This window comes from Ischnura elegans, chromosome X, assembly GCF_921293095.1.
Source record: "Ischnura elegans chromosome X, ioIscEleg1.1, whole genome shotgun sequence".
Lineage (NCBI taxonomy): Eukaryota > Metazoa > Arthropoda > Insecta > Odonata > Coenagrionidae > Ischnura > Ischnura elegans.
The window spans coordinates 8,589,983-8,614,201 of NC_060259.1; the positions used below are offsets into that span (position 1 = coordinate 8,589,983).

General features: G+C 39.0%; 1 protein-coding gene across 4 annotated transcripts in view; it reads left to right on the forward strand.

The window, feature by feature from the left end:
- Positions 1–24,219, forward strand: part of LOC124171888 (5'-AMP-activated protein kinase catalytic subunit alpha-2) — a 75,273-nt gene that overhangs the window by 9,859 nt on the left and 41,195 nt on the right. For all 4 annotated transcript variants that reach the window (XR_006868003.1, XM_046551271.1, XM_046551273.1 and 1 more), the window contains exons 3-5: positions 10,590–10,731; positions 19,414–19,507; positions 22,968–23,112. Coding sequence is in view for 3 of the 4 variants with exons in the window: in XM_046551271.1 (XP_046407227.1) it covers positions 10,590–10,731; positions 19,414–19,507; positions 22,968–23,112 (381 nt within the window). In the remaining variant the exon portion in view is untranslated. The remainder of the gene's footprint in view (positions 1–10,589; positions 10,732–19,413; positions 19,508–22,967; positions 23,113–24,219) is intronic.

A 24,219-nucleotide genomic window follows, 5' to 3' on the forward strand; every position in this document is an offset into this window, starting at 1 on the left:
TTTTCCCATGAAAGTACTAAAAATATGCTATGTAAGTAGTTAAGAAAATGTCCCAATTTGACTGTAAAGACTGCAATTCCCCATGCCTGTCCCTCGTCCTGGAAACATTACTTCACATTCAAACTTGCAAATTGGTTGGGTATGTCTCTGCTTTGATGAGATTTTTGAACACCCAACAATCTCATCAAAGTAGAGACATGCAGTTGTAGATTCGTCTTGGCATTTCCATTAAGATGCATTTGCCGCTGAGCACTATTGTCCGTGCAGCGTGTACTGAACAATTCCAGGAGTGCGTTATAACAAAATTTAAATATTCTAAACTTGAAGCCCTAGTAAGTGTAATGGTGCAGTTTCGAGAAGAAGAGCATGGCAATCAAAACTATTTCTGCAATTGGATGGTTGACTAGCACAATGAAAACTCCATGTTCACATTTCAGTTTATAATCCTATTAATTTTGACGTTTTATGATATTTCTCTTTAATGGTTAAATATTTATCACATTGCATGATGCAATCAAAATAAAAGCTGGATTTATCCATTTCTTTTATGTTTTACCTTATGGTTTCGGACATAGCCAATATCTTTTTAAACGGAGTATTGTCTTTCACTATGAGCGGGAAATCAAAAGAATGTTTAGAGAAATAAATGATCAACTGCGGCGTGAAGCTAAGAGGGCATGGGAGGCCTGTCGGAAAAGACTGTGAGGAAAAGGAAAATTTTTGGAAGGAACGGGGGTAAGCGCGTTGCATATTTTTTCTATGACCTTTGACCCCCATTATGACTTTCGGAGATCAAAATATCTGTTATGCGGAACAATGAACTGAAAAACTGACTTTGGCACCCTTTAAAACCCATGGTTCCTCACTTTGGCTGTCAGATGGCACCCCCGCCGAAAACACTGGATGCAGATCCAGTGTTTTCGGCGGGGGTTTATGCAACCAATTCCCCCAAGATCTAGCCCTATGATGTGTGTGATTGTGACCATCTTTAATACCATTTCCTCTTCTGTGTGTGGTGAATTCTTCGTTCGTGGCGGGAACTACGCCCAGAGCCATCTCTTGGCCAACTCATAGGGCTAGATCTTGGGGGGAATTGGTTGCATAAACCCCCGCCGAAAACACTGGAGATTAGATTAGCCTGGATAGCTCGGTGGTCTGAGCATCTGCCCGGAAAGCAGAAGGTCCATGGTTCGATTCCCGGTTCAGGTGAACTTTTTTCCATATGTTTTCGGCCTTCGTTCCATTTCCACGCCACACTGTGTCATCATCCTGTATTTATGTTTCTGTCTCTTTGTTTCAATCTATATTTGTTATTATGATTGTATATTCGCCGGTGGCGACTTGTGTGAATGTGAACTTGAAATATATATCCTCGTCACTTTTCTATTCCATGTTCCTATCCCTTTCTTTCCTTACCTGTGAATTTATTTGTATGTTTGCACTTAAGGCGCCATGTGAATGAATGAAGTAGTGTATCAGCCATATACGCTTATTCCACTTGGGCTCTGCGTGCCCCGAAATGCATGTTCCTGTCTCTTTCCTGCTATCGTGTGAGTTTGTATCTTTCCTTTCATCCTTGTGTCCTCGTCCATTCCTTCTGTTGGTGAGTGGTGAGCTGCCCCAGTGCCATCTATTGGTTACTCTTGTGGGCCAAAGCAAAGGGAGTATACTGTGTATAAACCCCCGCAGAAATCATGGTAAATCTAAGCGTCCTGGTAGCGCAACTGGTGGAGCACCTGGCCTGCAACCAGGAGGTTCTGGGTTCGAGTCCCAGTCAGGCCGCATTTTTACCCTCTGATTTCTGGCTTTTTTCCATCTACCACAGCACCGTTGTCCTCATCCTTTTTCCATTATATGTTCCTATCCCTTACTTTCCTTACCTGTGAATTTATATGTATGTTTGCTCTTATGGCGCCGTGTGAATGAATGAAGTAGTATATATATACATATATATGTATAAAAAAAGAAACACTCACACTGGAAAAATAAACTCAGAAGCTTTCGAAGAACTGTCTTCTTCCTCAACCTAGTTATCACTCTCCTTTCCTCCCCATTCTTAGCTAGGTTGAGGAAGAAGACAGTTCTTCGAAAGCTTCCGAGTTTATTTTTCCGAGTTTCCAGTGTGAGTGTTTCTTTTTTTGTCTCTCTGTGTTTATTGATATTGACTTGAACTATTTATATTACGTGCCACGTGCATTTCATATTTTCCAAAACATTGTATATATATATTGTAATGATGTCGTGTCGCCCGTCTTCCCTCTGTTAATCAGGTGATCGGCGACCAGCCTTTGCGGCCCATTCAGGGAAAGGGGAATTGGAGGGCAAAAGGGGAGGGCAGAGGTGTAGTGGGGATATCCCATGTACCTCGGGCGAGGGAATGGGGTTTGGGAAGGGGAAGGAGGGGAAAATTTAGGTATGACGAGACCTGAGATAGGAGCGTTCGGATGAAGAAAGCCGTTCGGCTGCGTAGTTCATTCAACATAAATGTAATAAGTTTTTAAATGTGATCATTTACAAATACAATCAAGTCGATAACAATAGGAACAATTAACTTCTTTTCCTTGGATTTCAATGAGTTATAACTAGGGACATGCAAAAGGTGGGGTTATTTTATAGCCAAAAGTGGTGTTATTTTTCTACAAAAGCGATGTTATTTTGCCCTGAAATCGGTGTTATTTTAACGGCAAAATAATTTATGTTGATTGAGAGCCATCCTTCCAGTGGCCCACCCATTGCCCTAAATTTAGGATATTATTGATCGGGAATAATTAAAGCAATAATATACATGGAGTATTGACTGAATTAACCTATTTTACATATTTTATCCTTCGCGTAACCATATCTCTAGCTTACATAGAGAGAAATTACTTTTAAATGTCTGTAATTTCAAATGAAATATTGCTATTGTGATCAAGTTGTCATCTTTTACTTTTGTTCTCATATCTATTAACACAGTGCTATAGCAGGAAAGAAATCTTTCTCAGTCCATGTTTGCAGAAGGGATCCAAATTGCTTAAAGGCACTTAGATGCAAACGATGTCTCAGACATTTGAGCTCCTGGATTGCTTTAATTACATCCATTGAACCCCGGGAATTTTACTTTTGTAGTAATTTCTGTAATTCTCCCAACCCCAACTTCTCTGTCTCCATTGATTCCAGGCCATGAATTTTTTGTTTTTAAGTCAGGGTTCATGTCTGTAGACGGAACTTCTTGGGGATCAAAAACTGAGATCTTTTCAAATACCTATTTTTCTGCTTAGGTCTTCTACCATAAGAGAACTAAGTTTGGTTGACGCTTTTTCAGCCATCTGCATAGGTATTGACTTTACAGCAGCTGCTTTAGAGGTTTTCATGTTTTGCAGATGTAATAAGTGGTTTTATCTAAAAAAAAAAAAAAAGTACTCTTATGAACTTTCTGGAGGCTCATTTTTAACTTCCTTAACTCATTCAAAATGGTGGAGTTCTCTCCTTAAGATGAATGCGGTACTGCGCTCCATGAGACTCTTCGGTCCCCTCTGTATGGAGCATTTATGTTGGACATCTGTTAAAGGTCTTGCAGATAATCAAACACTCTCAACACCAACCTTTTCTGATCCTTCCTAGTGGGCATTTTGCATTATCTTGGACTCTGAGGGTAGTTGGTCTCCCTCCTTTCGTGGTTTACAACCCTACCAGCAGCATTGGTTCGCTGTCAACTCATGCTTTGTTCATGTGAATTAGCTATATGGATGATTGTTGCTTGCATGTAAATTGTAGACTTTCAATTGAATTCCTCGATTTATTCTGAGAATTTTAAAATTTTGAATGAAGCTCTACCATCTGCATTAACGAATTTAATGCATTAACAATTTCCATGTTGATTTTATACTGAAATCGAGATATAAGTTAATATTTGTGGTAGAATTTCGTTTAAAAATTGTAAACGCTGCCAAAAGACTAAGAATTCAATTCTTCGTTTATATTTTTTGAGAAAGAACCATATATTTATTTCGCATACTAACTGAATGAACAAGTGTATGACTGCGGTCCCTTGCCACAAAGAGAGGTAATAAGAGACGAGGGTCTAGGTTCATGCTTCCGGATTTCGGAAGTTACAGATTTTGCCAGTCCATGGTGTTGGCCTGTGTTGGGTCCCGAAACTAAGACTTTGCGAACCCACAAATATCATAAAAGGAGGAGAGCAAGGAAACGTATTTTCGGCATTAGGCCTGCGTAGGAAAATCTCAGACGAAAATTTTCGCCTTTCGTCTCCCGGGTCAAGAAACGTCCTGCCGCATATTTTCGTCATTAGTAGCGAAAGGGTTAACTCTTTATAGAATGTGAGTATTTGATAGTTTGAACCGTCCAGTAATTGTATTAAGTCAACCATCAGATTCCCAGATTCCAATGGCATTTTGGCTACTTTGTAGACATCGTGAATGCGGTTTAGACATCCTCCGGACAAACAAGTCGCCTTATTTCCTCGAGGGTGTTTCTTTGTGGAAACCATGAATTTTCTCCAATTCATGGGCGATTTTCACCAACTCAGACGCGAATTTCATCATTTTTTTCCTTCTGCTCTGCATGGAATTGTTTTTCGATGCGTAAATTTAAGCCGTAATTTTTTCACGGCATTGGCCGCTCACCGACGCGACTAATTTCCGCGGGCCGCCGTTCCCGCCACAGCGCCGTGAAATCCAGAGAGTCATCTTGTCGGGAAGTGGCCTGAAATTTACGGCGCTGTGCCGGGAACGGCGGCCGGCGATAAGTCGTTTTGGCACAAAGCTGCCACAATGTAGCTCCGTGTGTATTTCACGGAATAGACGGCGCACAGCCACTTTTTGCCGCTTTCAGACTTTTGCTTTGCTCCGCCCGTCGTCAACGGCACGGCACTGTGCTTTTAAATAACCATTGGTCTCAATGCATGTCTGCAAGCGAGTCGACTCGCGCAGTTGACGGCACGGCGTTGTTGACGGTCTGCAAGGCAAGGTTCAATCCGGCCCGGCGGTGCGCCGTTTATGGCGTGAAATACACATCGTGCTACCTTGAGGCTACTTTCAAACGCAACGACTTTTCGCCGGCCGCCGTTCACGGCACGGTTCCGTGAAATTCAGGCCACTTTCTAACGAGACATCTCACGGCGCTGTGCCGTGAACGGCGGCCCATGGAAGTTCGCCGCGTCGGAAAGCGGCCAATGCAGTGAAAAAATTACGCCTTAAATGTACGTCTCGAAAAATAATTTCGTGGGAGGAGCATGAGCTGAAGAAAAAAATTGTGAAAATTGCGTCTGAGTTAGTGAAAATCGCCCATGAATTGGAGAAAATCGCAATTAACACGAAATTCGCGTATTCGTGGGAAAACCCCGGAAATCGCGTATTTCGCGGGAAAATCCCGGAATTCGCGTTATCGCATTTGCGACTTTTGCATGTCCCTAGTTATAACGCATAATTCACTAAGCTGCAGCCTCTCAAATATCCACAACAGAAAAATTTAAGTCCTTAACCTAGACAAAAAAAATCACGTCACACGCTTTTCACATTCATAACCCATACGAAAACCACAAGAAAAGGGAACAAAAAAAAGAAACAAAAGAGAAAAGGGGGGGGGGAATGGAAATATAAAACAACAAAATAAATGTTGCACTGAAGTTCACACTGTAATAGGGGGTAGTACTGTCATCTTCTCTACTTATTATGGTTATTTTGAATCCCATTTGTCCTATGGAATTATTTTCTGGGGATCGTCGCCTGGATTTCGTAGAGTTTTCGCAATACAAAGAAAAAGTATAAGGTATATAGCAAAGATACCCCCGTGGAAATCTTGCAAACCCTATTTCAGGGAATTAAAACTCCTAACGTTACCATCTATGTATATATACCACTTGTGTATGCATGACAAAGATAATATAAAAGATCTCACTACCAATGCTCAAGTGCACGGACACTCCACTCGCCATAGTGGAGATGTACATATGTACTGCCACTCCACGGCAATGTACAATAAGAGCCCTTTTCACATGGCTATCAAGGTTTATAATGCTCTGCCGCCAACCTTAAAAAAAGCTTCTACAAGGGCAATTTTCAAATCTAATCTTAAACTCTTTCTAGTCAACAAAGGCTATTATAGCACAACTCAGTTTCTAGAGGAATCTGCCTACCACAGAAGTGTCTGATTCTGATTTTGATTGTGTATGTATTTATTTTTGTGTATGACATGTCCTATATTTTACAGTGTAAAGTCCTGGGACCAATAAAATTATTATTATTATTATTATTATTATTATTATTACTTGTGCGAGGGAACTTTATAAACCTTTTTAGTGAATTCTCTTCTTGACTTGGTGGGGTGGGACTTTTCTTCTGTTCTTTGGGGGGGACGGGATTTCGTGGCTTTTTCTCTTACAATTTGTTGAATTTTTGGGGCTCTCGATCTGTTGATGGTGGCGATTCCGTTCCGCGGCGTAGGTTGCCATGCACCCTCTCTGGAAGGTTCACGGGTGGGAGATGACCTCTTGGCAACAGTTGGGCGATCCTTTCCTTGGTACCAACGAGTCTACCGTACAAACTCCTACTCGTCTCTAGCACCCTCTTTCTCTCTCTCAGGATCTGTCCACCCACTCCGTCTCTCATGCCATCTCCCACACTCCGCCTACTCTTAGGAGCGTTTTGCTTACGTGGAAAAGCCAAATAAAAAGAAGAAGCCCTTTTTCTTAGGTACACCACGTTATATAGTCATTGAGGGGAGGGATCACCAGGGGGGGGGTCAGGGGAAAAAAGAAAAAGGAATGATGCACATGGGGTTGGACGGTCACTTCACCAAGGACATGGGGGGGGGGGGAAACCACTTTCTTCTTCTTCTTGATTGTCTGTTTGGCACACTTAAGGATGGAAGGGGAAAGAATTTCACATTTTTGTGGGGAAGAAAATGGGGACCCAACTGACTCATGTCACACCCTCAAAACCCTCTTACACTCACTCACACATACAGACGAACATATATCTAACCAAAAAAACGGCCTTCCTTTACCGTCGCACTCCCATCTCCCACGTCCAAATGTAATTGGGCTAACGGCGCCGGTTACAATATACATACATACACAATGTATGCACGAAGAAAACCAAGATCTTAGTATGCAGCGGAAGAGAAGAAGTCAAGACCAACATTAAAATAGGGAGGCAAAAACTGATAGAAGTGGATGAATTCTGTTATTTGGGAAGCAAGATAACTAGTGACGGGAGAAGCAAGAAAGAAATTATCAGCAGAATAGCCCAGGCGAAGAGAGCGTTCCACCAAAAGAGAGACCTGCTTACAGCGGGAAACTTAAATATGGAAGTAAAGAAACAATTTATAAGAACCTACATCTGGAGTATGCTCCTATACGGAAGTGAGGCATGGACAATGACCGCAGCGGAGAAAGCAAGGAAAGAGGCCTTTGAAATGTGGTGCTACAGAAGAATGATGAAAATCAAATGGATCGACCGAGTTAGTAATGAGGAAGTCCTAAGAAGGGTAGGAGAGAAGAGAAGCCTCATGAAAACCTTAATAAGAAGACGGAACAACCTTATAGGCCACATCTTGAGACATGATGGCCTGATGAAGACAATCGTCGAAGGACAGGTGGAAGGCAAGAATGGAAAAGGAAGACCTCGAACAAAATATATGGAACAAGTAAAGAGAGATGTGAAAGAGAAGAAATACGTAGGAGTGAAAAGATTAGCTGATAGGAGAACTGAGTGGAGAGCTGCGTCAAACCAATCCTAGGATTGTTGACCAGTGATGATGATGACACAATGTTTGGAAAAACGAGATGCACGTAGCACGCAATATAAATATAAAGAGTTTTAAGTCAATATCAATAAATATAGAAACAGAAAAAAGAAACACTCACACAGGAAATTAACTTGAAGCTTTCAAAGTACTACTGACTTCTTTCTCAACTTGAGTAAGAATGGGGAGGAAAGGAGTGTGTTGGACAAGGGAAAAGAGGGGAAAGGGGAGAGGTGTGTGGGGAGAGGGGGTTAGGAATAGATGTTAGGATGCGACGTTCAAATCCAGAAAGCTATTGGCTTGAAAGTGCCAAATACACGCCAAGTCGAGGGTGTGGAGATTGAGGGCGGAGTCAGTGGGAGGGAGCGAGGCAATAATGGATACTTTGTAGCATTGATTGAAGACGGAGTCGTGTGACAGACAATGTGTAGGAACTGGTAGAGAGGAGTGGGGGGACGATGGACAACAGGAGGTGCGGTGATTGTTAATTCTGAGATTAAGGGGGGTAGTGCATTTACCTAAGTCAAACCTTTTTAATAGGCCATGAAAAATGTTCGCTTTTGTTTCCTCTGCCATTTTTGTTTTAAGTGACCTTTTTAAAAAACTTTTTTTGGTGGTAGTTTACGTTAGAATTCCTAGAAAAGCTTTTTCTTATTGATTTTATGCTTTGAAAGATCGTTAAATAACTACACCATCCTAAACTTTTCATTCTTTATAGTTAAATATCAGCAATCTTAGTGCTAAAGAAGTTCCCATCCATTTTACAAAACGTAATGAAATAATGAATTGAAAATTTTTGTGTAAGAATTTAGTCTTAGAAATTTGTTGTCAGTAGGTAGTGAATAGCAACTATTATCTATGCATTAGATAGATATTTGTTTCCAACACCTACATAATTTTAATGGCAGCTGGCCTAACTGCCATTTATGTCGCCTTCTATTGCTCAGTGACAAGGAAAAGAGAAAAACAAGGGTCTCAGCCCGTTTCCAATATAACCCTCTGAGGTTAATGTTCGTAGTTCCCTCCATATTATTAGGTGAATGTGTAAGGTTTTTAATTAGTTATTTTCTTTTTCATTCAGTAACGATCTTAAATTATGGAGGATATTATTTGCTACTGACGAATATTTGAAGTAAATTTCATTGTAAATTGGCATCACAGCTGTGTGTGAAATTACTCAAATAAATAAATGAATGAATTCTTTTTGGGTTCTCCGCCTGGCTGTTGTGCTCCATCATCTTCTTGGCAGACGTTAAAATGGCAGACTTTTTACTAGTCATCAGGGCCATTTTTATTTGTCTCAGTGGTTTCTTTTGGTGTGAGGAGGGTTTTTGTTTACTGTTGCTCTAATTTATCCTCGACCAAAATCTTTTAACCATAAACAGTGATAATTTGAGTAATTATTGTCTTGAAATTTACAAAAATGTTATTGTACAGATAACTAAAAAAACTTCCCACTTCACAATTTCTTTTAATTATGTAAATTAAAATTTTAGCATTCCTGTTTGAGTGAGAGTGAAGAATGATCAAACTTAGTGGTTGACACAATTCAGCCAATGAGATGTATCATGATAGCAGCATAATTTCCTTGGGAATATAATGTTATATATTGGCATAAGGTAAAGGTGATGAGATAGAAATTGGATTATCGCATGAATTATTTGTCTATGTCAATATTAATTGGTACATATCCACCTTGTAACAATTGTATTTGGAGAGTCTCTGTTTATTTCCACTGCCAAGGAGAAGGAAAATGAGTTAATTTCTGCCATTGAGATTCAAGCCTAGATATTTTACAAAAATAGGAATTTTCATCAGGGTATGAAAAACAGTAAAAATTATGATAGTTAAAATCACTTTGGGTACTGCCCACCCTGCATTGGGTAAAGATACAATGGCTGCTGCCACCTAAGACTGCACAAGCCAGTATCCTATCGGTTGCTGATGTAAATGGCCAAATGCCATCTTAGGATGGTCTGATTATATAATTGTGTGAATTTCCAATGTTCTTTCACTGATTTTCCAACAAATAATATAGAAGATGTGCCTGTCTACTTTTGTGAAGGATTTCCTATATTAATTGTGACTGCTAAAAGTTAAGACTAATGTTTGAAGTTTTTTGTATCAAATGCTAATCAATTGATCATGGCGAAATTAATTAAATATTTAAGGCAATTTTTAACCATTAAAAAAAATACATTCAGTGATTTTATATTCAATTTTGGTTTACCAAACATAACTGAGTTTAAAACTTGAATTTGCTTGAAATATTTGTTAATATACTTAATGTGTGCCTATGGTATCTTTTATGATGTTAGGCACGATGTGGTGGAAGTTGGTAATATTATTAAAATGAGACATTGCAATATTTCCACTTATAGTTTTATTCTAACTCAATGCGTTTCGTCATTACAGACTCAAACACTTGTTAATGTTGTTTGTACCGACGACACGCGTTGTGTAACAATAAAACTGTAAGTGGAAACATTGCAATGTCTCATTTTAATGATGTGCCTATGGTATTCATGACATGGAAGTTTCATTTTCATTTTATTGCATTGCACTCAATTAATTTGTTATCAAGTAGCAACACTTCAAACTGGAGTGTCTTGACATCATGAGGATGCTAAATTCCCTCTTGACCTTCAGTTTGTGTTGCATTTCCTATTTGAAATGGATTCTGAAATCAATTTCTTTCTTGTAAACTTGGTATCGATATAAGTTTATATCAGAAAAGCTGATTTTCATTTTTATAGTCTTGCGGAAGGGGCTACATATTTGTTTGTTTGTGCCAACATGTCGAGTATGAAAAATGTGATAATTATGTCTACTGTTTTTTGCAGTTGGAGAGCATCAGAAAACAAAGCACAAAGTTGCTGTCAAGATATTGAACAGACAGAAGATAAAGAGTTTGGATGTTGTGGGGAAAATAAGGAGAGAGATACAAAATCTTAAGCTCTTTAGGCATCCTCATATAATAAAGCTGTAAGTTCCAATGAATGCTTCATGTTATGCTTTCCATCTTACGTATTAATCTTTTGTAGTAGGGCAAATCTTAAGCAAAAGTTTTCTCTATTAGTAAATCAGTTAGTGGCTGTTGAGTTAAAGCTTCAAACCAGAAGAAGAGAAAAATGGAACCATGTCAGAACTTTACTGAGTTTAGCAGGAATAGGAATGCATATATTAATATTTGTTAATTTGGTCACTTTTTTCTCTGATAAGTTTAAATTTTTTGATGAGCACTGCATACCTCAAGTAAGTTTGTGTGTAGTCTAGCTTTTACCATCATTCTTGGTTTTTTTTGCTGGGGTTATTTTTGGTTGCCTATTTGCCCTTTAGTGTCCACTCTAAATTGCTGTTCATTAACAAGGATGGGTAATAGTCTCAGCCATTGAGGTGATTTAGTTGCTCAAGCCGCACAAGAGGAGATGAAATGTTCTGGGAGAAACAGAAGAACTAAGAGGTGTCACAAATGCATTCACTGGAGTGCAGTTTAAATTCACAGCTGACTTTTTGACATGATGGTTGTCAACTTTGGTTGTGTGAGGTATTTTCCTGATTAAATTTTACCTCCACAAGAGAGTCGTGCGCTGATATATGCGTCTTTTACTCAAAGTCTTTTTTAATTATTTCACTATCAAACCATGCCAGGGCTATAAAGTTTTCCAAAACTAAGGTGGACAGTGGAAATAAAAGTCAGTGGTGAGAGGCATTTCAGAAGCTTTGCAAATAGTGATGAGAAAGGAATAGAGGCGTGGTGCTGGAGGGCGATGATCAAGATAAAATGGGCAGAGAGGATGAGAAGGATAGGCCAGGCAGTGAGGCATGGCAGTGGTGTGCGAAGCATGATGGAGGAAAAAATGCATGAGAAAGTAATGAGAGGATGAGCAAGGGACAAGTATCTGGTGGAGATGAAGGATACAGGGAAGGAGGGAGGAATATAGGGTTAGGAGAAATGAAGAGCTGATGTATACCAATCTTAGGATTGCAATACTGTGAAAAGGTTTTCTCAAACTGTAAATTAAACACTTGATACAGTGAAACCTCTCTTAAGCAAAACTCCAGGGACCAAAATTTTGCAGTTTCGTTGATTGGGTGTTTGCTCCCCTTAGGTGATTGCATCATCCTAGGGCCACGGAAATTGAAGCAAGTCTGCATGTGTTATCTTCATTATACCTACGCATACTTCAAAACAATGCCGATTTCTTCAATTGCGAGGCAAATCGCAGGCAATAGACCACATTTAGGAAGCCTCAGTTTGTATTATTCAATCACTTTGTGTGCTTTTTAATCTGTTTTCAAAAATGTATGCTGTGTAGCGGTGAGCGCGAGGCAATCCTTTTATTCTCAATATTGAAATAGAGTAAATGTATTTGCAAGGTTTGCTCTGAAAAATTAAGAATTTGATAGATTTGACCATCACTAATGTAAATTTAAGTTAACAGCGCCAATTATAGCTTCATCCCCATGAAATTTAGATCACTCTACTGTGACGACACGAGTTGCGACTTTCGTCGATCCATTAAAATGCAGCAGGCATTTCTTTACAGTAGTCGAATCCAGAATACTTTATTACAATATTTGTGATTGATTGATTGATTGATTTATTAAGTCACCGTAAGCATTTGCATTATGCATGGCTTTGTCAGGGATGTTACATGTATTACACAATATGAATGGAAAAACAATGCTCAAATAACAAAACAATATAAAAAAATATAAATACATACAGTTTACAAAATTTTTTTTTTTGTGAACACATTTCAATTACACACTTAAATTTTTTTACATTAAAAAGTCATCCACACTATAGAATAATTTCCTTAAAAGTAGTTTTTTCACGGCACACTTAAATTTAAAGGAACTTTTGATATTTTTTACATAGCTTGGCAATTTATTATACACAAGTATTCCCTGATGGTCTATGCCTTTAATTGTTTTATTTACTCGGTGCTGACTTACATGGATTTCATTTTGGCTTCTTGTATTATGACTATGAATGTCACAATTTTTAATAAACATGTCTTGGTTTTTTTTAATAAGAGAGACTGTTTCAAGAATATATATACAAGGGAGTGGTAAGATTTCCAGTTTTTCAAAAATAGGTTTGCTGGGAGCTCTATTATTGGAATTAGTTATTATGCGAATAATCTTTTTTTGCATTTTAAATAATTTTGGTAGGAAGATAGAGGAGCCCCAAAATGGAATACCATAATTAAGAAGTGACTGCACATAGCCAAAATATATCGTTCTCAATACCTGAATACAAGTGATTTCCTTGAGTACACGGAATGCATAACAGATTTGTGCCATTTTTTGAGTTAATTTATTGATGTGTTCTTCCCATGAAAGATTAGAGTCAATCCAGATACCTAAAAACTTTGTTACCCTAAGAAAAACTCTGTGTGGTCGCGGACTTCATAAATAATTCATTGAAATAGCATCATTTCCATAGTATTCCGGATAGACAACTGCCGATTAGAAAACAGCTTGAAAGGCCTCATGCAGGTGTTCTCGAAGTAAAACACATCATGTAAAATTTTGAAAAATGAGTTTTCGAGAAATTATATTCCACAACCCTCAGTTCGCTGGGTTTGTGGATAACTAAATTTGAGTCTACTCTAGTGAACGCATCAAACGACCCTTCAATATTCACATCTTTTGAGAGACCCTGCCAGAATTCATGGATTTAGCCATCACTCTCCATGGCATGGTTGCAGTTGACTGCAAACTGGATAGACAACTGCTATAAGAAAACAGCTTGAAAGGCCTCATGCATGAGTTCTCGAAGTAAAATAAGTCACGACGATGGTGCTGTTGACTGCAAACCTGGCTTTTGCAAAATAACTAAATATGGTGATAGGTGTGACACGCCTCCAAGCTTTGCGAAGCCACTGCATTACCTGCAAAATGGTCCTCTTCAATTTTGCCAATCCCTTACATCCATTCGGCAAACCAAAAACTCCACTAAAATGCTACGGTACTGCCGCTTCGCCGCAGAAATGACCCCTCGGTCGAGAGGTTGCAACTTTGCTGGTGCAGTTAGGGGGGAAGAAAATAACACGCACATTTCTTATTGTTAGTCCTATGTTGGGGCACTTGCAGCGATCGAGGAAGAAATCTACTTTCCCCATGAGTGCATCAACTCCCGCCAACCACCGCTGAAATAATCCGGCTGTCATTCATGAATTTTGCTGCTACCACAGGGGTGAGGCATCACTCTCACCAGTGGTGTAGTGAGGGGAGAGGTCCGAGGGGTACAAAGATTTCTTTAAAAAAATGAAGTGTTAAAATTAAAAATGTTAGTTAATTTTTGCAGCATTAACACAAAAGAAAATGTTAAAAGGATATAATAACTTTCATATCTTTGCATGCAAATCTAAGGAACTAGTAGATTTAACAATTTAGAAATGTGAAAATTGTAACGCCATGGGCTCAATGGATCAACGGATTCGGCTGAAGGAAGGAAGGAAGGGCAATGACAGTCAGACAAACGGTGGATAGCGTTTATTGTCTTCACTCGATTACATCTCGCCCGAGACTGCCTCGCGCCAACAGTACCTCGGTGTCTCGGCGTCCCCCTCGTGACATCGTCAGAAGCCCTCATTGGCTCCCGATGTTGTCAGTGCATCGCGCGTCTAGGTACAAAGTACGCTGCTGACTCTCTAGGTAAGAAGGACGTGAAAGAGGAAAGGAGGAAAGTGTGCGGGAGTGGGTGGAAGAAGGAATGCCTACGCAGGCAGAGGCATGTCTCGTAGACGGGAAGGGAAAAGGACAGGTGGAAAGAGATGAACTCAAGTCGTAGGCTGGTCAGCAGTATTACAAAATTAAAATTCGAAAACTTTTATTTACCCACAATTTGATGCATGGATAGTGGGTGACATCTGCAGAAATATTTATTTTATTTTATAATCCAACAGTATAATTCAATTCTGCCAACATTTCAGAAATTATTTCAAGCTTCTTAGTTGCTACGTAAAAATACGTTGTCCTAATGTTTGTGTAACAGGGTGCATAAATATCTGGAGCGTTTATCATACGGGTGCGGATGGCATCACTGTGATGCCATTAACAAATTGTTTAATAAATAGTCAAATGATTGTACAAATCCTAATTTTTATTAAAATTGTTTTCATATTTTTGAAAAACTGAGTGAATGCAGTGAAAAAAAATTCTCCACCAACGTGAAACATCTCGGAGAAAATGTTACGCAATGAAAGGATTAAGAGGGGCAAATTTTGGCTTTCATCTTCTAGCGTGCACATTGTATCTTTCGTAATTTAAAGAAGTTATCCAAGATGTCGGCGAGTGAAAATAAATGCTTCTCTGAATTTACGCATTGCAATTCTGCACAGTATCGTAAACAACCATCAAAAGAATGCGATCGAAGTACATAACTCTAGATTTCATATCTTTGAGCATGTAAATATTGGGACATTGAGTTATTTTACGAAAGTCAGCTTTAGCATTTTTCGCAATTCGCTGCGAGCCGCTAGTTAGGGTTGGCGGAAACACACCACAATGAAGGTTATGGTTGCAGTTAATAACGACGATTCTGATTGGCTTATTCACAAGGGGAGACCAGGAAACTTGCTCCACCTTTTTCAATGTTGTATTTTTTATGGCCTTCAATGGTGAACACATCCCTGAACTAGTAGTGGTTCCGTTGAATGGGCCTTAGTTTGGCTGTAATTAGTTAATTTTCATGCGGTACTTTTCACAAGCCGCGTTTAGTTCCATGATATCGCATCCCTCAACAGGCGGGACGGGTGGGGTAGTGATTAGCGTATACGGCTACCACCCCGGGGACCAGGGTTCGAGGCTTCGTGATGGCTGTATGTTTTGTTGTCTTCATTGTGATCATACGGCGTCAACTTTTTCATTAGTTTAAATTGCGACAAGCATAGACATGAGACTATTTTTTTATCATAAGAATGGCGTTTAGGTATTTAAGCAGTGTCATTTTCAATGCGGATAAGTGAAGGCCATTTATCTTTTGGTATGTTTTTGAGGACAGTAGAAAGTGGAGCCTTCACTTATCCGCGTTGAAAATGACACTGCTTAAATACCTAAACGCCATCATGTTGATAAAAAATAGTCTCATGTGTATGCTTGTGGCAATTAAAGTTAATGAAAAAGTTGATGCCGTATGATCACAATTAAGACAACAAAATATATAGCCATCACGAAGGCCCGAACCCTGGTCCCCTGGGTGGTAGCCGTAAACACTACCACTACCCCACCAGACCCGCCTGATGAGTGGTGCGATATCATGGAACTATACGCGGCTTGTGAAAAGTACCGCATGAAAATTAACTAATTACAGCCAAACTAAGGCCCATTCAACGGAAACACTACTAGTTCAGGGATGTGTTCACCATTCTGAAGGCCATAAAAAATACGACATTGAAAAAGGTGGAGCAAGTTTCCTGGTCTCCCCTTGTCAGTGGAAGTCTCTGATTGGCCCTCAAACACTACGATTATTAAATTGTTCACATGAAAATAGTAATTTACCCAGAAAAATTGGTTATTGAGAGGTGAATGGCACTTGATCGCACCAAAAGTTCATTTCTTTGATTGGGGGTTTTCGTGAAAGTTTTTTCTCATCGGGGTTTCTCGCTCCTGCGTTTACATAGGCAATTGGCTGGACCAATAGCATTTGTTCGTTAAACGGAGTTCTTTGTATAGCGGGAGTTTGTTAAGGTGAGGTTTTACTGTAATATTTCACAGCTAAGTTTAGATGCCCAATTGTCTCATCCTTTCTGATTTAGGAGTACCAATTGGAGGGGAACTAGGCAAGGGAACTTGCAACTTTTGCATGTTTGCGAGCAGTCTTATCTGGCCTCCCTTAAGTGGGCAGAGTTTGTATTGATGAAGGGGGAACACTGAAAGCAAGAGATCATAGATGCAGACAGTATGGGTCAAGAGTAAAATTCAAAACTGTAATAAAATTTCAGGTGTAAAGTATCATTTGCTGGCATATTTTAAAAATCATTTGAGAAAGTCAGGAGAGAAAAGGCACTAAAGGATCATATTGAGCTATGGAATGAGAGTAAAAGTAAGAGAAAATCGCCACCTCATTAGGAAGTGATGGGAAGTCAGTGAAGTGTTAAAGATAAAATATTAGTTCACACAATGTGGAAAAGTTTGAAAAAAAGTCTCTATTGGGGGATATGGAGGAGGAAGGCATTGAGGAAAAGGCATTAAGGAAAAGGCATTAAGGAAAAGGCATTTTGTTGCCTGGTGGTAACAGGAGAGATTTGGGAGGCATTAGAGGACTCAAACCTGAGCTTACTCTTTTGTCTGATAGAATGAAATTATTGGAAGCTTGTGGAAATGGAAAGTTTGCCCTAAGTGCTGTGACCCACAATGCAATGGTGTAGTACAAGGAAGTGGATGTAAACCATATCAATAAATCTTATAAGGAGACATTGTGAGATTGATGTTCAGGATCTGAACAACAATGCTATTTGATGATGATGCCACCCTACTCATTAGTTTGGACTTCAAAGATCCATGATTACTGACATAAATAGCAAGGGCTTTAATTGTTTGCTGGACTACCTCAAGACCGTATAGAATGACCTGAATGTTTATGACACTGTGATGGTTGCCCTCATTACATTCCTTGGAACCGCCCAATAAATTTTTAATAATATTAAATTTTCACTCGCAGCATTTAATTGCATATTATTTCATCTTTGAAATCCAAACTAATTCTGTGTGGCATGGAAACCTGGAATGGGAAAATATAATTCTCGAAATCAAGTTGTTAAGTCCTCATTCGGAGGTGCATTGAAAATCCTTGAAATAAGATTAAAAAACAATTAGGCGATTATCTCTTGAACCCAGACCTGTGGGCAAGAGACACTTTTTCTAAATTTCCTGTATAGTTTCAGAAAATAACATCATCTTCAAATCCCAAACATCAATCTTGCAATGTCTCCTTGATAACACTTATGAGGTCTTGACTGTCCCACATTTGGTTTGTTGACGACAGGATTATCTGTTCTTTGATCTCTCAAAACGTAACTAATCCTTCCCCTCTTCCTATCCACCCTTCTGGACCACCACTTCTGGTTACTCCAGGTCGAAGGAGGTTTATCAAGTTTACAAAATTGGTCCATTATACTCTCACAGTGGGCATTACTACTTTCTGACTCTTCTTACTCTGGTTGTTGTGCTTTTGGGAAACAAAAGAAATTCACATAAATTTTCATGAGAAAAATTCCCTACCATTTCAATCTTAAAATATGGAATATCTAGTTCCATGAGCCTGTATTTTGTTGGATCTAGGATACCATTGACATGCGCCCTGATAGCCAGATGTTTTTAATTTCATTCCCAGACATGGTCAATTTCTTGTTTTGGCAATTACTCTTCCTTGTAAAGGATGAATCCATAGATAATTGAGTTTCTGCTAAACCATGATGTTTGTAGTGGAAGCAGTTTACCAAGTTGAAGGGACCCAAATCTGATATCTTTGTAAATCAGGGGTTTTGTAAAAGAGAGATGGCTTGTGTATGCATGGTGGATTATTCACCTGGGAAACTGGTGATTACCTTTTAAGGTAACACCTCAATCACTTTCTTACATAAAAATGGGGCAGAATTTCAACAGATACAGTGGCACTGTTCTTTATGTAGTTATAAATATAGTAAAGATGGTATGTATACCTATGACTGTATTTTTAACTATCAATCTGAGCAATTATCAAGGCATTTACTAAAAGCTGTTTTAGATACAATGCTACCTGATGTTCAGATGTTTGACAATGAGATTATCTATGACTCCCACAACAAAAACCCCTTTTCATATGTCACATCCTACCCTTCCGCATATTTTTGCTGTGGACACCAGTGATCGTATTCCACTGCAATAGGCTTCTTTCTACAGACATTCCGGTCCTACTGCAGGAGACACATTAATTGCATGGCTGAAACTCTGCTCGTCCTTATCTCCTGCTTGACTGATCTTTTCCAATGCCGCATTACTTATTCAAATCAACATATACTATCATCTTGAAATGTTCATGGTATGCAGGATACACCCTTGTGAACAATTCTGTTTCTCAAATTTGAAAATTTTACCTCACATTGTAATAAATGTGAAATTTTTATGTCAGAGAGAGAGAGACGTAGATGTTGACGAGGATGTATACACCCTGAAAGCTTCAAGATGACAACTTTAAAAAAAAGTATTAAATCACAGTAAGGACACAATGTAGTGAGTTGAGTATAGTAACGCAACTCTCACAAATGGTTTTTATTGTATAAGGGCCAGTCTGGAATGGCAGCTGTCGACAATAGTACACACGGTGAAAGAGGGGGTGGGTTGCTGTGAATGATGAGCATAGTCATGTTAATTATTTCTGAAAAGTAGATATCTAAGTTTGCTTAAGATTCTGGCACCAGGCTATTGTCAGATTACTTGTAGAAACCATGGTGGCTAGAGATACTGACTTACTTGCTTAAGAAAGCCATTGAGTAATCATGGGTCTAAGAAGCCTCATCATTGCCGCAGAAAAGGGCTGCACCCTTTTTTATAACTACACCATGTTAAAATTAAACCACAGTCTTTGCAATATAGTATGTCTCATATCTTATATATTCACCATTTTCTGTACCTTTCTCTAACATGTAAATACTCTAATATTTTATACTTTAGATATCAAGTCATCAGCACGCCTACGGATATTTTTATGATCATGGAGTATGTATCTGGTGGAGAACTCTTCGATTACATTGTGAAGCATGGCAAGGTAATTTAAGAGACCTAGTAATTGTGGGCATATCTTAATAATTGTGGTGATTTGTTGTCTTTTTGTTATTCTCCTTATGTTGTCTTCAATTTTAGGTATGTATTTTTTACGTAAATTGGCACGGTCTTATCCAATTCAGGGATGAAGGACACCAATTATCAAGCCTCTTGAAAAAGTACTTTTTTGGGGTAAACTTCTTGAGGTTGTTGGATTCGAAGTACTGTAGACTCGTGATTATCCGGCTGCGGTTTATCCGTGCAGGAGTTCTACACTTCTTCGATGTTTTCAGTGATTTTTTTTAAAAATAAGGCTTATTATAGTGAGGCCATTGGAGAAGGACTTATTATTTCCATTAGAATGATCTTCATGAAAGGGAATTATTATTTTACTTTTGGACAAAAAAATGTTTCAAGTTTCCTTGGACCTCTGCTGTACCACGCAAACCACAATCAGCAACAGGGAAAAAGTCTTGATTAATTCTAGAAGATTCTTCAATGGTAAACTTATCGCAAAACAAGAGAAATTTTGTCTACGATCTATAATTGTATATTTCACATCGCAAATGCGCAATTATCACCATGGCCTCGCATTCGGTTGAATACGGCCCAAAGGAACCGGACATTTCATCGAACTCGGACATATTTACGCAGTGACTAGTCAAGGTCAACCTGGAGAGGAAGGGAATGGTAGAAGTGAAGGCAGTGGGGGAAGTGGAAGTAGACATAGCTAGAGTCATAGCTAGGCACCCGCCTGCATAGACAAATTGCCAAAAGTCCTGGTTTCCTACAACTGCTGCAGCAAGATGGGGGTGATCGCGCACCTGCCAACTACATGGAAGCTCCGTGTTCATGCTATCTAACAGCGGTTTTCAGAAACCAGGTATTACATGGAGCAGTAGGTTTTGGAGTACAACCACATTATTGCCACTAAAAAGATCGCGGACGGGAAAGGATAGCCGTGAATGATTCCAGAAAGTAAGCTAAAATAACAATGTGCATAAATTCTGATAAATTGTTTGATTTACATGAATTATGAGAATTACATGAAATGAAAGTGAAAGTTTGGATTCTGTGTGTTTTCCGATTGGTCGTGCCGCCTCCCCCCATCTGTAGCTCAGATAAGCGGGCGTATATTGTATTGGGGAGTTTGGCTTATGTTAGAGAGAAAATTGTCAAGGCTGGAAAATGCCGTGGGATAGCAACATAGGGGAATTTCCCACGATCCGCTATCCCCCTCCATTCAGCATTCACCCCACCCAATCTGACGACTTCCTCTTCGAAATCAAACAAAAGGTCCCAGCTCGTGCAGGGATCGTGTTACGAAGACCTTAGCTTCGAAAAAATATCAAGTTACCGGAAAATAATAGAATCGTGCTTCACCCTTCACTCTTTCTCCCCCACTGACCATTTTCCCGCATCCATCTTTTGATAAAAATGAGACGAGGTATTTGCCATGTGTCCTTTGTGGCTAATAACGACAGGCAGGGAGAAACTCAGGGCCGTGGGATAGTGACATTGGCGCATTTCCCACGATTTGCAATCCCCCTCCATTCAGCGTTCGTCCCACCCCCTCCGACGATTTCCTCTTCTCCGAAATCAAACAAAAGGTCCCAGCTCGCGCAGAGATCGTGTTACGAAGACTTTAGCTTCGAAAAAAATATCAAATTACACAAGAACAATAAAAACGTGTCTCATGCCCTCCCCCCTCTACTCACCACTGGCCTTTTTTTGCTTACCTGCTTCGAAGTTCCCCATTTCTGGAGGTCAACTGCTGCATGAGTCATCTACTAGCCCAAGAGTTGTCTAACAATGACTTTCAGCAATTGATATTACACTTTTATTGGATTGAAATATTAGTAATGTGCGCGTAATTTAAAAAAGAAGAAGACCAAACACGACATATTTCTGAGTTTATTTAAGCATTTTACGCAGGATAATAAATGCGGGAAAGACAAAGAAATACGACGAAGGCTTAGCATTTTGGCGTAATTTTCAAATAGGGGGTTTCCTATTATTTTTTTATTGCCTAAATCGAAAGATTATTACTCCTGGAGTACGTATTTAACGCTTTTAGATTTTTAAATGAAGATATCTATTTTTCACGATTAAATGAAAAGTGAAAAATTTCAAGAGCGCGAAAATGCGACGGCTAAGTATGAATGCCGGGAAAAACTCCGCGTGACGTTGTTCTGCTTCCCGTTGCCGCGAGTGAGGTGATCTTGGGGCGAGGTTCTGAGCGCTGATACGACGCAGGATGCTAGCAGGTAGCTTAGTACCATGCTAGCTGGTAGCGGTTGGCTTAAATAAGGATTATTAATACCTCATCAAACGAAGGAAACTTTCCGACCTTAGGCAGTGTTAATAGGTGATTATTAAGACCATGTTTCCCTGAGCTCTGTGCCTCATGCATGCATTGCTAATCTCAGACGGTGTAAAACTCTTATCTACTCGTATAGAAACTAGGTCCCTGTGATGTCTCGTGGAGTGGCATCGCATGGGCGCCAATCTGGCCTTTTTCAAATGAGGATAAAATTCACCATTGCCATTCGTATTAACCGGTATTTCTAAAACCAAATAATTTGTATATTATTAATACACTAATGGTGGGTACCGAATCACAATCAATGCCTTTCGTTTTCTTTGATGAAGGAAACTACCCTATTGTTTACATAAAATTAAAATATTCCATTAATCAGCTAAATTCCTGTTCGAATCCTTTAAAGGCAATCACAATTACTCGCCAAAATCTTGGGTTTCCTGCTGCATAGGCGACCTAGTCAAACATTCCTGCATTCATCGTTTAGTATTCGAGGTATTCGAAATTTGAGGTATTCGAATATTCAAGCAATGATTTGATATTCGAATTCGAGAAATCTGCTATTCGACCCATCCCTAGTTTATAGCCAAAAGACTGATTTATGAAAGTGATTGGAATTGTGACTTGATAGTTTCATTCTACTTTTGGAAAGGTGATCCTGAATTGGTTGTAATCAATGCAGGAATGGTCAAGGTGGTTCAGCTCTTACATTCATTCATCTTCGATGCTTAGACCGCATGTGATTTTTGTTTTCTCAGTAGATGCTGAATGGCCTATGTTTCAATACGTTGGTGAATTTAGAAGAATACATATTTTGGTAGATAATTATGATATGAAACTGAAGGCTGGGTGTGCTTTGCCTACGATTCCTCATGTGTCTTTAACTGAGAATCTCATTCTCAGCATTTACTTTTGTTTGCCCCCATAGATTGCTTTCCCAACATTCTGTTTTGTCTTATATTTTTTTAATATTGGTAATTTTTAATGCCATTGGGGCTCTTTCTTCTTTTGGCGCCCAGTTGTTTCGGTTGGTTTGCCAAAATATCCAGTCTAATCATTATTACTGGGATATTATTTGGATATTAAAAATAAAATTGATTCTCAAATAGAATATTATACTAATTTATTTTCTTATTTTTTTTAGCTGAAGGAGTATGAGGCACGCAGATTTTTCCAGCAAATAATATCAGGTGTGGATTATTGTCATCGACATATGATTGTCCATAGAGATCTAAAGCCAGAGAATCTTTTATTGGATCAAAATCTACATGTGAAGATAGCAGATTTTGGTGAGTATATTATGCTTTCATTTCTACTGGCAGTAAAATTTTTATTTTTTATTAAATTCAGTGCCCACACTGTGGTAGTTCATTCAGTATTAAGTGCATCCATTTCAGGAACTCTTTCTCTGATAAATAAATGAAGGAAAAGTAGTGAAATGGGCTTATGAACTAATTTCCTGTACGCATACAGAAAAATTCTTTCTGTCAAATAATATGCTGTTACTAGTTGCTTTCACTAACTGAATAGATTTTGGCAAAAATTAACGAAAAATAGAAGTAGAATAAATCTAACGGGTGTGAATAAAGCAGGAATGCCGAATTGTGGGAAATTACGTCAAATGTCTTACCAAGTTACCATACATGTCATGTCATTCTGTTTACTACGACAATAATTGGTGTTGAATTGCAGAAAATGCAATATCTACGCAAGCTATCGCTTCTGCTATCGCTTAAAATAAGTGATACTTTGTACCGATGTGTAATAATATATTGACTTGACTGATTACTCATCACTTCCTAACGCCTTAAGCGACTCTCTCTTATTTTTACTCTCATTCCATTACTCAACATGATCCTTCCATGCCTTTTCTGTCCTTACTTTCTCAAATGATTTTTAAAATATGCAAGCAAATGATAGTATACACCTGATAAACTGGAGCAGAGGATTAGTATAATGCATTTATTAGAGAATACTGAAAGAAGATACAGTGAGTCCTTGTTTAACGTCACTTACCGTTCCTGAAAAATGTGACGATAAACGAAATGACGTTAATCGAAGCATAACATCCCATAAGAAACAATGTAAAAAGTGAATATCTGCTCCTAGACCTCACAATTCGTACGCAAAAAAAATGGTAGCGTATCATATCTGGGGCATTTTCTACAGTGGGAATGCCAAACTATCGCATAAATACGAGTTCCTGTCTTCATCGACGACAATAGCAGCAGTGACGTAAATCCTTCTCCATTTTTGTATCTTCCAGCATTTGCTTTTCGGCTCCGCTATGGTGGTCGCCCGGGCGAATGTCGCCTGGGCATCATCATTGCTGAAACATCGTTGCAGTTACAGGAACCAAAATTATAGTGAACTCGGCAAAAAAAGTGACGACAAAA